This window comes from Carassius auratus, unplaced genomic scaffold, assembly GCF_003368295.1.
Source record: "Carassius auratus strain Wakin unplaced genomic scaffold, ASM336829v1 scaf_tig00215399, whole genome shotgun sequence".
In the NCBI taxonomy this organism is placed as follows: Eukaryota; Metazoa; Chordata; class Actinopteri; order Cypriniformes; family Cyprinidae; genus Carassius; species Carassius auratus.
Genome location: NW_020528066.1, coordinates 501,954 through 516,233, shown reverse-complemented (window position 1 = coordinate 516,233; position 14,280 = coordinate 501,954). Strand labels below are relative to the sequence as shown.

The following is a 14,280-nucleotide window of genomic DNA, read 5'->3' as shown; positions in this document are numbered from 1 at the left end:
ACAGTAACTGCAACAAAAACATTAAGACAAATACAATGTCAAACAAGTGTAGAGGAAAAGGTGAACAATATCAAGTTGTCAAAAGCATACCTTGACATTTTTGTTTTCAATTTTAAAATCATAAGAAGTCAAATTCATGCATTTATTTTAAGAGTACAACTCATTTTTATGTATGTGCTACAGAATTAAACGAACAGTATCAAGTTATTAAAAAACAGAAGACTATCTTCTGCAGTACCTCAAATGTATTTTTCATTTCAGGTGGGTAGTTGAGATTTAAGGCATACATAAGACCAAAAACCATTGCCATAGCTAACACAAAGTTGTCCAAGCCTTGCAAGATGTTCTGGCCTTCCAGAACAATCCCGATGTCATCTGATCTGTCACGGAATTTGAGAATGTTGATTCCCACTGTCGTCTCCACTGTGGATTTTTGGAGGAAGGCTTTGTCATCATCCTGCAGAATGCACAGACAAAATGAGATTGGACAGAACACCGGGCACTGCTCTTGGAATATTCAAACAAATGCAATTTCAACCATTTAATAATGTAGATATCATGAAAAATGTGAACTTGTATATAATGAGAACCAGACAAGACCAAGAAAGACAGATGACTGATTACAGATTACTGTTAGACCTCAGTTCTAGGATTGTGGATGGTAGTCCTACAAGTTTAGATCAAAGATACCCAATTGTGCAGTGGTCAGCAACCTTACGGCAGGCAGATGGATAATTCCAGAATATCAATAATAATGTACTGATGTGCATTGTGGTGGTAGCATACAATAGCAGAGGGAGTCGAGACAAGAGTAATTAAAGCTACACTGTGTAATAGTTAAAGTTGATTTTTTTTTTTTGCCGAAAACACTTTGTTCTTTCAAAATTATATGTTCTCAATGTTTATACAATTCAAACAACTAATTAAGTATTCTCGTAAGTGTACAAGTAAGTTGCCATTTAAAATACATACGAGTGAATTGTTCTAATGGCGGAAGCCATGTTGAGCCTTCATCTTGAAAATTAATCAACCAAAGAGGGACATACCTGGAAATGCAAGTTTTGTGTGCATCTCTAATGGTTACATAATACACTGTAAAAGGGGCACTGCTTTTAAATGAACATTTATTTTAAAAACATTTATTTTACCAAATTTAATTTCCTAATGGCATAAACAGGCTTTACTCCCTTGAAACCTTAACTGGAATGTCACTGTGACTTCCCGAATAGGTGAACACACGCACACGCGCGCGCACATCACTTGTGAAGTAAAATTGAAAATTGAGGATGCAGTGCATCGGGATTAGAGGTCGACCGATTTATCGGTTTTGCCGATTAATCGGCACCGATAGTTGATTGGTGGAACAGTCAGTTATTGGCAAAAATCCCTGCTGATAGTTTTCCGTGTTTCGTCCTCTGCTGGAGCGGCTCAAAGTTTCCCGGGTTGGGTCTGTTGCTGCAGCGGCTGAGAAGGCTCTGTTTTCATTATACAGTGTGAGAGCGGCCTCTAGTGGCTGAAATCACTGACAGCACGTGCTGCTTGTTTAGACACCTAAACCGTCATAAGCCGGAAAACCGGTATAATAAAAAAAAAAAAAAAAAAAAAAAACTGTATATAGATTTTTGGTCAACCGCCCAGCACTAATTAGTTGTACATGTTCTCATATCCATATATTTTGCTCTACTAATAATCTCAAGGTTAACTGGGTTTTGCTTTTACACAATTCTTTTGTAGTGTTTTTCACCTTCGTTTCTAATTTTCACCTTTTTGAATATATATTACAATTTAGAATATTAGTTGACAGCCTGAATGCTCATTCATGTTTATTTCACGCTGTAACTGGTATAATTGAGGAAGAGAAGATCATGTGCTTCTCTTGAGCTGAGCCTGAGCAATCTCATGCCACAGCGCCAAAACGGTATTTATGCTTTTGAATTTAGTAAGAAAATGGACGTAATTTGAAATCTGAGACTTTGTATCATATCAATAATAACAAAGCTCAAATATTATTGTGAGTTATTGGATGGGATGTGCACTACAATGTTCCATTCATTCATCAACTGAAAACAGGATGATTAATAGATTCCTGGGATTTAAGAATCGATATTGGTTCAGAAAAATGAGAATTGATTCAAATCGAGAAATCAATATTTTTTACCCAGCCCTAATAGAGAGGAATACTGAAAACAGAAAAAAGGCAATCAAATGTACTTGCAGTAGATTGACAAAAATACTCACCACTTCTATAGAGCATTTGCAAGTCAAATTGCACTTGACTAGGTGAATCTCATATCTGTAAAATATAAGAAAAAAGATGCATTAGTTTTAAAGCAATAACATTTTCTCAGAGGTTGGCTAGTTAATGATTTTAGAGAATTGAGCACATTTCCTTCTTAACTTAAAAAAAAAAATAAAGTGATAAATTATTATTGTAACAGTAAGGCTTACTATGAGCTTTCATTAGTGAACAGTAGTTAATGTTTTTAATAGATCTTAGTCTATCCGTGATTCATACTGACTAGGCTTCCAGCATGCATGTGATTTGTGGATTACTTGCTATTTTAACCACCATAGACCTGGAAAATTACCATTTGCAAAAGTTTTGTCTTGATAGTTTACACATTTAATTTTCTCCTCTTGTAAAATTACACGCATGCGCAGTATCATCAGCTCATCGATCCTAAAATGAGACGCGTCTGCAGTAGTATGTTCCTGCACAACCGGAGGCTGCAGATTCAGGACCGCTGATCTTGGCCGCAGTTCTAGGACCCTAGTTTTTCCTGACAGCGCCACCTACCGTACTGGCCAATATAGCAATGGCTGCAGTTTCAGGAACGCAGTTCTAGTATCCTGTTGGTTTAGTTTGCAGTCACGTTACTTTGTATATAGCATCAATATATTAATCTCAGTAGCATTTGTTTTTAAATGTGATTTTTGATTCAAAATGCAGCAGAAATTTAATTACTATGTGTGCTTTGAGTCACAATTTTAAATTTAAATATTAATTTACACAAAATATAAATGAAATGTCAATTTTGTAAAATTGATGTATATCAATGTTAAAACAATTGTAAAAAATGAAGAACCTTAAAAGTCTTGAATTGTCTCTTGAAAAGTCTCTTGAATTATACAGTATATTGATTCACTTCCTTAAGGTTAATTAGCTCATTATCAGGTAAGTTAAAGTTGGAATCAGCGTATGGAGTCACTAAATTACTGCCAATATTTTAAAAGTTGTTGAGAGGCAAGACAAGACACAAGAATGATTCAAGAATGTTTATTTATATACATATATACATAAATACATACATACATACATATATATATATATATATATATATATATATATATATATATATATATATATATATATATATATATATTATAGTTCAGACCGAAAGTTTGGACACACCTTCTCATTCAAAGAGTTTTCTTTATTTTCATGACTATGAAAATTGTAGAGTCACACTGAAGGCATCAAAAGCTATTTGACCAAGAAGGAGAGTGATGGGGTGCTGCGCCAGATGACCTGGCCTCCACAGTCACCGGACCTGAACCCAATCCAGATGGTTTAGGGGTGAGCTGGACCGCAGACAGAAGGCAAAAGGGCCAACAAGTGCTACGCATCTCTCGGGGAACTCCTTCAAGACTGTTGAAGACCATTTCAGGTGACTACCTCTTGAAGCTCATCAAGAGAAAGCCAAGAGTGTGTAAAGCAGTAATCAAAGCAAAAGGTGGCTACTTTGAAGAACCTACAATATGACATATTTTCAGTTGTTTCACACTTTTTTGTTATGTATATAATTCCATATATAATACCACATGTGTTAATTCATAGTTTTGATGCCTTAGGTGTGAATCTACAATTTTCATATTCACGAAAATAAAGAAAACTCTTTGAATGAGAAGGTGTGTCCAAACTCTTGGTCTGTACTGTATATACATGTCATTTTTGTGACAACATCACAACAGCACCAAAGTGAACCCCTTTTCCATCAGTTGCTGCATGGATAGAATGGCTGTAGGCTTCAACTCTAGAGAAAGAGAGAACGAGAGACAGAGAGAGATAAATAAGAAACATTTGTTTAACATATTCAACTGGAATATATATATATATATATATATATATATATATATATATATATATATATATATATATATATATATATATATATATGAAAAGTGAAAGTCCTTGCAGCATGTGGTGCGGGCTGGGATCTCCCTTTTTGGATTGTTATATGTATCTTGGAAAAGAGTGTACTTGTTAGAATATTTTGAGAGCATGAAAATATCCCTAGTGCCTTTTTTAATCATCTGTCCTACAATGAGCCTAATTGAATCCATAAAATCACTTCATATTGGCCATGCAGAACATGACAGAAACTAACACATGATAGCAATGTATAACTGTATGTGGAGTAGACCTGCAGATTAGGCCAAATTGTAACAAACTATTAAAATGGCCAAATGCCTCATTTATCATTGCAAAATAATGCCAAAACAACAGGCAACTAGGCAGTCAGTGCAGTTTAATTATGAAATATATTTTATACACAAATATGGTAAAACAACGACTATTAAGCCATTATTCACACTAATACATTAAGCTGCAGGTAAATCTTACAAACCTTACATCAACCATGCTCTTGTCATCTGATAAGTTTAATTAATGTGCAGGCTAGATTCACTTATAATACTTCGTCATTAAAACACAATTGGGATTTATGAAATCATAGCCACGAATTAACGTCGATACTCACCGTCTAATTGCTGTCCACGTCGTCCATCTTTAATTAGTGTTGATTCAGTGCAGTAGGTGGCGCTGTCACCAAAATACTAGGGTCCTAAAGCTGCGGTCACAGAATTGCGGTCCTGTAACTGCAGCCTCCGGTTGTGCAGGAATACCCTTCTCCGCGTCTGACAGAAACGATTCTCAGTTCAGTTGGTTCAGTGTACTGGTGATCCGACAACCGATGCAACCGGTTCTTGACTCGAGAACGAGAAGCGCTCCAGCAGTGGGCGTGTTCGTTCGTTATCTGGCTCGGCTCGGTGTTCATCTTCACGGCAGTTCAGTCAGTGTACTGTTTGAGTAAATGAATTACTCCGGGATACTGTTTTATTTTGACTCAGAGTGAGTGTGAGCCACCTTAAAAAGTTTAACAGCTTAAATAATTTGGGGATTAATGCTTACTGGAGACGCGAACCATTTCAAACGATTCAATTCGATTTGGTGAACTGGTTCAAACGGTTCACTAAGAACCAATTGAATTGAACGATTTGTTCGCGAACCGGAAATAACTATTTTCCAGCATAAAACACAAGAGCATATACGATTTTAGTGCGGATTTGAAATATGACAGTAAATTTGAGTGTGGCATGCATTTTGTGTTTTTTTGGTATTTCCCAATTTAAGTCGATTACGTTCTGTAAAATCCCCTCGCCCACCCCGATTGCACCCCGAAAAGCATGATTTTTCCATTCGTTGCAATTAAGGGGCCAAGTGAAATGACTTTCCTTAAAAGAGAATTCGAAATAAACAGAGAATAACAAGTATTTTCTTTGTGATCAAGTTAAAAGATATATAGTTCAGCCAGAACGTTCTGTAAGTAACTTATATCCCCTAACGTTACACCACCCAAAAGTATTTGGTGCCATCCCTCCCTGAAGATAATTAACGTTAGTTGTCATACACAGAATAAAATACGAATACATATGCCTTAAGGAATGTACACAATTTGAAAAATGTAAATAAAAGTCATAATGTTAAACAGGTAACTGTTACTGTTAAACATTCGCACTAACTTTTGCCTTTCCATGAAATCAGAAACGTTAAGGTAACTTACATAAAAACGTTTACCTCAGTGAAAATATGTTAAAAACTGACTACAAACTGATTCTCAATAGCATTTCCGTTCAAAATGTAAATTACCTTCAAGGTTTAGCGTTGCATCCAAAGCAAGAGAGAAAATGGTGAACTGTTTTTCCTTTGCGTATCCGCAGGGGGCAGGGTTTCCAGAGAAAACACAATAAATTTGTATAATTTAAACATGATTATTTCTAACAGGTTGAACATTCGTCAGAATTAAATAAATGGCACAAGACTAAAATATGTTTAGATGAGAAACAAAATAATCATGTAGGAAATACGAAATGCATTTGTGCAAATTGAACAATCTGCCCATTGGAATTTTTTCAGTGTATGATACATTCTGTTTTTGTTATGTGTATTATGGGAATTATTAGTGTTCATGTGGATGAGAACCTGACCAATAACCCAAAAATTAGAATTTGCAAAAAAAGTTACTACATGCAGCTTTTGCTACATAAGACATTAACTGATGATTGTGTTTTGGATCACATGTGGATTATTGTTTTTGTTTAGTATTTTCAGTTACAGTTATTTTCAGTTAATATTTTCAGTATTTTCAGTCACAGTTGGGGGAAGTTGTGGCCTAATGGTTAGAGAGTCGGACTCCCAATCTAAAGGTTGTGAATTTCGAGTTTAGGGCCGGCAGGAATTGTGGGTGGATGGAGTGCATGTACAGCTCTCTCTCCACCTTCAATACCATGACTGAGGTGCCCTTGAGCAAGGCATCGAACCCCCAACTGCTCCCCGGGTGCCGCAGCATAAATGGCTGCCCACTGCTCTGGGTGTGTGTTCACAGTGTGTGTGTGTGTGTGTGTTCACTGCTCTGTGTGTGTGCATGGGTCACCATACTTGGCTGAATGTCACGACACTTTTTTCACAATACTGACAAAACAGGATTGGGTGTAAAACTCCCTAAATAAATCCCTCTTTTTCATTAAAAAAGAACATTGTCTCTCATCTTTAGATAAATCACTCATTTACTAGTTTTAAATAGAAAATATGGCAGTTGAGTCTGCATTGATATATTTGGGGACACACAGAAGTCAGTGTGTTCAAACAAAATACACTGAGTGTCAGTTTTTTTTTATTATTATTATTTATTTATCATTTATTTATTATTATATTATCACTCATCCGTTAATGTGAAAATAAAAATGTATAATTTTGGAAAATTTGCACATTGTGACTCATTTTGGCAGCACAGGTCACATTTAGCAGATATATTTAATAAAAAAGGTTACATTTATTTACAAAGTTTAAAACATCACGACCCATTTAGTGTTTAATATTTATTTATTTGCTTTGATTTTGCCATATTGACCTTGGAATAACGTCATAAGATGTTTAATATGAAAAGGGTCTCCAATGTACTTTGTTTGTTTGTTTTTTTTTAAAAACTGAGTTCAGTGGAGAGACAGATTTTTTTACAGTTTCTGTGTAAGTTTGTAGCACAGTGTATTGCGAGAACCGTAATACACAGCTGTGTCCTCAGTGTTAAATCTTAATTTTCAGAGAATCTGTTACATGATTGCTGCTGGAACAGTAAAAATATCCAATATTCCATCGGGTTCTGAGATTTTCATTGATGTTATGACCTGATATTAGTTCTTAGGGTTATTTTTAATGATAATAAACATGTCCCGAGCTCTCATTAGCTTCACCCAGGAAACCAAGCAGTCGCACCTGCACCTGCTCGTCACGGGCTGAGCGGCCACACCTGCTCCCCATCAAGCTCTGGCTATATAAACCCAGCAAACGAACGCAGAGGTGAGAGATGTCTCCACAAGACTCGGCTAACCCCATGTTATATTGTTTCTGCAGAGAGTGACTGCCAGCCCCACTTCACACGGGAAAGCACGGACCCACACTGTTGGAGAATGTGGGTAGGACAGTGAAGAAGTCACAGACAACCCCTCCACACGCGGTGTTACCCCTTTTGGACTGGTTTTGATTTTTTTTCTCTCCTCACCCCTTGGACTCACACACCTTCTCTGTTTTCCCCAGGTGGCGCTCCTCCCCCAAAGATGGTAGAACTGCTGAAGCATCTCCACCAGGTGAGCATCCACCAGCAACAAATTATGGAGCACATGGCCTCCCGGCAAGGGGAAACCGACCGTGAGCTCGCCAGTCCCGCCGGGAACCCCCCAACCCGGAAGACCCTGAAGAAGTCCCAATGGCGTCCCATGTTGCAGGCCACGGACAGCCCCAAGGACAGTGAGTCACCCCCTCCAACTTCTAAACTCTACTTTGATCTCTACCAGCAGGTGACTGGGGCCGGAGGGTTTTCCAAGGAGGAACACGAGGATGACTGCTTAAAACACTGTTGGGCCCAAGTGAGGGTCACGGAAGGGTGAGAACTGCAGCCAGCGCCCCACCCACCTCCTCCCTTTGTGGAGAAAAATGGCCTGCTTTACTGTGTCATGCAGCGGAGGGGGGAGGAAAAAATCCTGCTAGTCGTCCCGCGCAGCAAGATGGAAGCGGTGATGGGAATAGCCCACACACACCCTATGGCAGGCCACCTGGGAGCTCAGAACACCATCACATCCAGGACTGATTCCACTGGCTTGGCCTGGAGGCCGAAGTCAGGCGTTTCAGTCAGGCCTGCCCAACCTGCCAATGGACATCACAGTGGTCCCCTCCCCCAGCCCGCTGATACCGCTACCCATCATTGAGGTGCCCTTCGAGTGGATCAGGATGGATCTGGTGGGGCCGCTGCTGAAGTCCAGCCGGGGGCATGAACACACCCTTGTCATCGTTGATTTTGCGACCCCGCTCCCCTGAAGCCATCCCCCTCCGTAAAGCCACCACGAAAGCTATCGCCCAGGAGCTGTTCCTTCTAAGTAGTCCCATCCCAGATTCTGACTGACCGGGGGCCTGTTCTTCGTACGTCGCTTATTACATCCGAGATCAAATGACACATCCAAGATGATATCATCGTGCTAATCATGATCCGGCTAATTGGGTTCTTCGAACACACCTGTTGTGTGCGTTTTAGTATCGCTGGATTGAGTTATCTGAGATAATTGCGCGTTCATGTGTTTGCTTAAAAGGGGATATGTATCGATAGTTCGATACTCGAAACCATGATAAGCAGTGCAGCGATTGGCTGGTGGCAAGATGGCAATGTAATGACGTCATATAATTTAAAATGACACCTGACGAAAAATTTGACAAATTTCTGGATTTTTAAAGGAAACAGCCAAGCAAACAAAACTACATAAATGTTATAATAGATACATGAAACCGATAATAGATACATGTTTTTTATTTTATTAGAATTTGTTTCATGATTCCAAATTATTTAGATTCGCAATTTATAATAGTTGTGAAGTCTTTAATTTTTTTTTTTTCAATATAGAAATTATATATTCATTTAATTTTATATTTGGACCGGTTTGTTACGTGACAGCATTAATGAAAGTTTCTTAAGGGTCAATATCATGTTATCTTCATCTCCTGCGCTCCATCAAGCCACTCTAATAATAGCAGTCATCACTCAAAATAATGCACGACTCTATTATCTGTATAGCATGTGTGTAAGACTCTGATACAATTATGAAGTAATAATTTTATGACAAATAAATATTTCGGTGAGTAAAATTGGCTGTCTATAATAGGCTGTTATGGACTACACAGCATTTTTATATTATTTTTAAATAATTTTTTTTAATGATTATTATTTTAAATTATTGTCCCTGGATCAGTACAATACTCTTGTAATAAAGTAGCAATGATAGAAGGCATATTTTGAGTATCAGTTCTGGATGAAAAGAAGAGATCTAATCCTGTTTACATGAAATAAGCCTGCTCCCGAGAAGGTTTAAGCTTACGGACCTGTTGCTATGACAGCAACTCCGGGATGAGCTTCGAAGAACCAAATGATCCAAGATCACGCCAAATCGTCAACATTCAAATCCAGCTAACTGAGTTTGCGATGTACGAAGAACAGGCCCCAGGAGTATCAGTGACTCTGTAACACTGTAACTAGACCAACACTGAAAATAAATAAATAAAAATCTGAGTGTATTTAATACTGTCTGCAACCTTTGATGTTGTGGTCGAAAACAAATTAAGATACATTTTCTGTATATCTGTTAAATAATCAAGACCTACCACCTACTTTGTGTGAATGGAAGTTGAAATTCCCCGTTATGCCAGATGATTCCTGCAGTGATTAAAAAAGTAGAAAGAATAAAGATTTCTGAATTGTATTGTGTTTCTTAAAAACAAATATTGAGACACATGCAGTTCTGTCAGCACTGATGACTAAATAATATTAATTTATTGCCTGATTGATTAAAAAGTTTGCAATGTTTAGTGAAAAAAAAAATAGTTAAAGATCAAATAAATGGAAGAAGCAAATAACAAATGCAGCAGTAGGCACTTTTTATTTGTCTACAACACTTTTGCATTGTGTTTCCAAGCTGTCTATGCAGAAAATATAATAATTCTTGCACAGGTCTTCAGGCAATTTGTCACTGTGTATTGCGTGCACAATAATAAACAGCTGTGTCCTCAGTCTGAAAGCTTTGACCTCGTAAGAAGACTGTGTTGCTGGATTTTTTTCAGCAGTAAACCTGATCTTATTCTTCATTGTCACTGGTGCCTGTATTTCCAGAACTACAGAACCAGCCAATCCATTCCAACGCTTTTCCAGCTGAGTGTTGTATCCAGTTAGTACAGCCACCTCCTGATGCTGAATATCCAGTGATCTTACAGCCGATGGAAAATGATTCAGCTCAATGTAATTAACACCTGGGAACATACATTTGAAAATATTGTCATTAACTGAAATGAGTTGTGCACATTATTGTCACAAAACCTCTGAACATATTTTAAATAGTAGCAGCTACAAGACTCCCTAATAAACCCGTAGTATAGTGTTGATACTTTTACTCACTGGATGCTGTAGATAAAATCATTAGCAATAATCTAAAATACATGATTCTGTCTCTCAGGTGGGACCTGTGACTCTATCTAGACCGCAGGACTTAAATAGCTCTATTTTGTGTCCGCATGCACCTGTTTACATAAGGAAGGAGATTTGCATCAATACTTTTTAGTGAACAAATTAAATTCAAACTACAAAACGAAAATTTCCCTAAATTAAACTGACAACACAGACGTCTTTTTTGTAAATGAGCCATTAAAAATCATTAAATATCTTCTGTTTGTTTCTTCTTAACACCTATTTTACAAAAAAAATAAGATGTAAAATCTAATTAAAAAAAGTCTTTATTCCTTATAATGGGTGCATGAAAAATGCACAGATCTCAGCACTACAGAAATATTCTTCTGTAGTTCAGTTCTTTCTCACATACATTTATTTTGATGTACTCATGGACTTTTTTCCTTCTTAAATGAAATGCATAATGTTTATTTTGTGTTTCTTTAGAATTTCTAAATTGGACTGCCTATTTCTCTGTCAAGAAAATGAACATTCATTCAATGACATTTGAAGCAGTGAACTAAAACTGCTTGACAAGAGCGCCACCTCTTGGAAAGGAACAGTACATCTGGAGCATCAGTGAAGTCAACAGTGAAGGTGGTTTTTGTATTGCTTTGACACTGAACTCATTCACTGTGACTCTCTAGCGCAGTAATACACAGCAGTGTCTTCAGTCTTGAGACTGTTCATCTGTAGATACAGTTGACTGCTGGAATCATCTCTGGACACTGTGAACCTGCCCTGAACTGACTGGGAATAGGAGATTGGAGAACTGGACGTGCCGATAGTTGAAACCCATTCCAGTCCTTTACCAGCTGCCTGTCTCACTACACCTGCCCAGTTGCCGCTGAATGAATATCCAGAGGCAGTACAGACCAGACGAAAAGATTCACCTGGTTTTTTTACCACAGCTTCAGACTGAGTGAAGGTCTGACAATGAATATCTGTGGAAGAGAAAGAAATATAATAAACTGAAAAGTCAGGAATTTTTTTTTTTTCAAAATCAAAAATTTGCTTTCTAAAAGTATTTACAGTATTATTATTATTATTAAGAAAACAACAAACCATTTAAAAACAGTAGTATCAGGACTGAATTAATTATTGTTGCCATTGCTAATGATGCTCTTCAACAAAAAACACATACAATCAGTGAACAGAGACAGTTTATGAGAGATAAACATCCCAGTTTTGCATGAACTCCTCCAGCCTCAATTCTTCTTTTACATGTGCATAAAAAATGTAAACAAATTTATGACATTTATGAGAAAATTTTCATAGATGTTAAATGGCATGTAATATTTTTAAAGCATTTTTAGCTGAATTAAATGTGTGAATGGATTAATAAATCCTTATGTGTTAATGATTACTGTATACTGGCACAGCTTGTAAATGACTCTGTAAGAATATTTATATGGGGACTGGTCCTGGATACTGATGAAAGGTTTGAAATGACTCTATTATGTATCTCTGATTCATGTGTTCAGGTTTTTGTACAGAGCTGTGGCTTGTTTATTTACTGTGAATCTCTGGCACAGTAAAACACAGCTGTGTCCTCAGTCTGAAAATTCTTCCCCTGTAGAAACACTGTGTTTTTGGACGTGTCCTGGGTGAAACTGATCTTGTTTTTCACTGAGTCTTTAATGTTAGTGCCACCACCATCACAAAGATATCCGAGCCATTCCAGTGCTTTTCCAGTGGGTTGACGGATCCAGTTTTTAGATGTCCAATAAATGCATTCTTAATATAAATATAAACTAATTTTTGATTTTATTTTATTTTTAATTAATAATATTTTTGATAATTTTAAACACTGCACTTTTATAGCAATTTGTAGTGTAAATTTGAGAAACCTCTTCATAAATCTATTGTATAATCTAGGTCTTATAATTTGATGTTTATCAACAAAATTATATAGTGAAAGTTGAAAATAGTGGCAAATAAATGCATATACCAAACATTTCAGACACCTCTTGGTAATGAAACAGCAAGAGCACAACTCATATTCATCAAACAAATTTAGTTTAATATTTGGTATTTAATGTATTAAAAACAATAAAATATTAGGTACAGTTCAATATTTAAGCAGAACTGTGTTTCCTACTAGGCCACAGATCTGTCTAATCACAGTCAGGCGGATGTTTTGGAAAAACAACATGAATTCCAGTGTGATTTTACTTGTATACAAAAGTTCAGTAAACAAAATAATACTGAATAACTTACAATTTATTTTTGTCAGTATTTAAATTTTCTTTGTTTTTGCTCTGTCAATGCCATCGAAAGAACAATTGTGCCTCACAATTCTCTGCTGTTTTGTTCCAGTTTATAAAAACTGGATACATGAATGCAATCCACTCCAGTGTTTTTCCAGGGATTTCTCTCACAAGAGCTGCAGCACAGTTACTGAATGAAAATTCAGAGGATGTCCAGAACAGCTGAAAAGATTCACCTGGTCTTTTTACCACAGCTTCAGAGTGAAGGACTGACAATGAATGTCAGTGGAGGGGAAAAAAACAAAGTGAATACACTAAAACATTTACAGAATCTAAAGCCGACGATAGTAAATTAAATTTAATCTAAGAAAATGGCATTATTTACTGACCATGTAAAAATAATATTAAGAAGAGTAAATTCATTTTTATCATAATTGTCAAATGATTGTCCAACCTGTGCTGTCACAAATACAGACACATTATTTGTTGCAGCTTAAGAAGAAAACACATTACTGTTTTCCATTAACTCCTCCTTCCATCTGCATTGCACATTTTCTTGCAATGAACTGAATGATAAACGAGTGCACAGGATTTTTCTTTATATTGGTTCAAATGACACATTACTTGGTGATAAATGATGCATTTGTTTAAATATATAAAATAAAGATTTTTTGGAATTTTGTTGTACAAGCCGAATTAATGTCTATAATTTCATTATGACATTTAAAAACCAGAAAGTCATTAGAAACACTTTTTATTTGTGATATGAAGATGTTTTTGTACAGGGAGTCTGTAGGCGTCTGTCGCTGGGTCACTGTGTTTCTCTGGCACAATAATACACAGCTGTGTCTTCAGCTCGCATATTCTTTCCTTGCAGTGTTATTGTGTTACTGGAAGTGTCTCTGCTGATACTGAACTTGCTTTTCAGAGAATCCTTGTAGTACAAGCTTCCACTATTCCAGATGATTCCTATCCACTCCAGAGCTTTTCCTGCAGGTTGACGAATCCAGGCTGTGTCATAGCTTGTAACTGAATATGAGACTTTACAGTTGATAGTGAGAGTGGCATCAGGACGGACAGTCAGAGACTCAGGCTGAGTGAGTTCATTTGTATCAATACCTGTATCAAATCAAATCATACATGTTAGTAAGAGAGCATGATCTTGTGATCAACAAAATGATGAATCAAACCGAAAATAGACTAAACTTACAGGATATGACTGCCAGAAGCAGCACTAAAGATGAAGAGATCAT

The 14,280-nt window shown here is 36.8% G+C and overlaps 1 gene segment (V, D, J or C); it reads right to left on the bottom strand.

Moving 5' to 3' along the window:
• Positions 1–13,838: 13,838 nt before the first annotated feature.
• Positions 13,839–14,280, bottom strand: LOC113094484 (Ig heavy chain V region 5A-like). The segment is given in 2 exon segments: positions 13,839–14,146; positions 14,238–14,280. Coding segments are annotated over 2 exon segments (351 nt in total).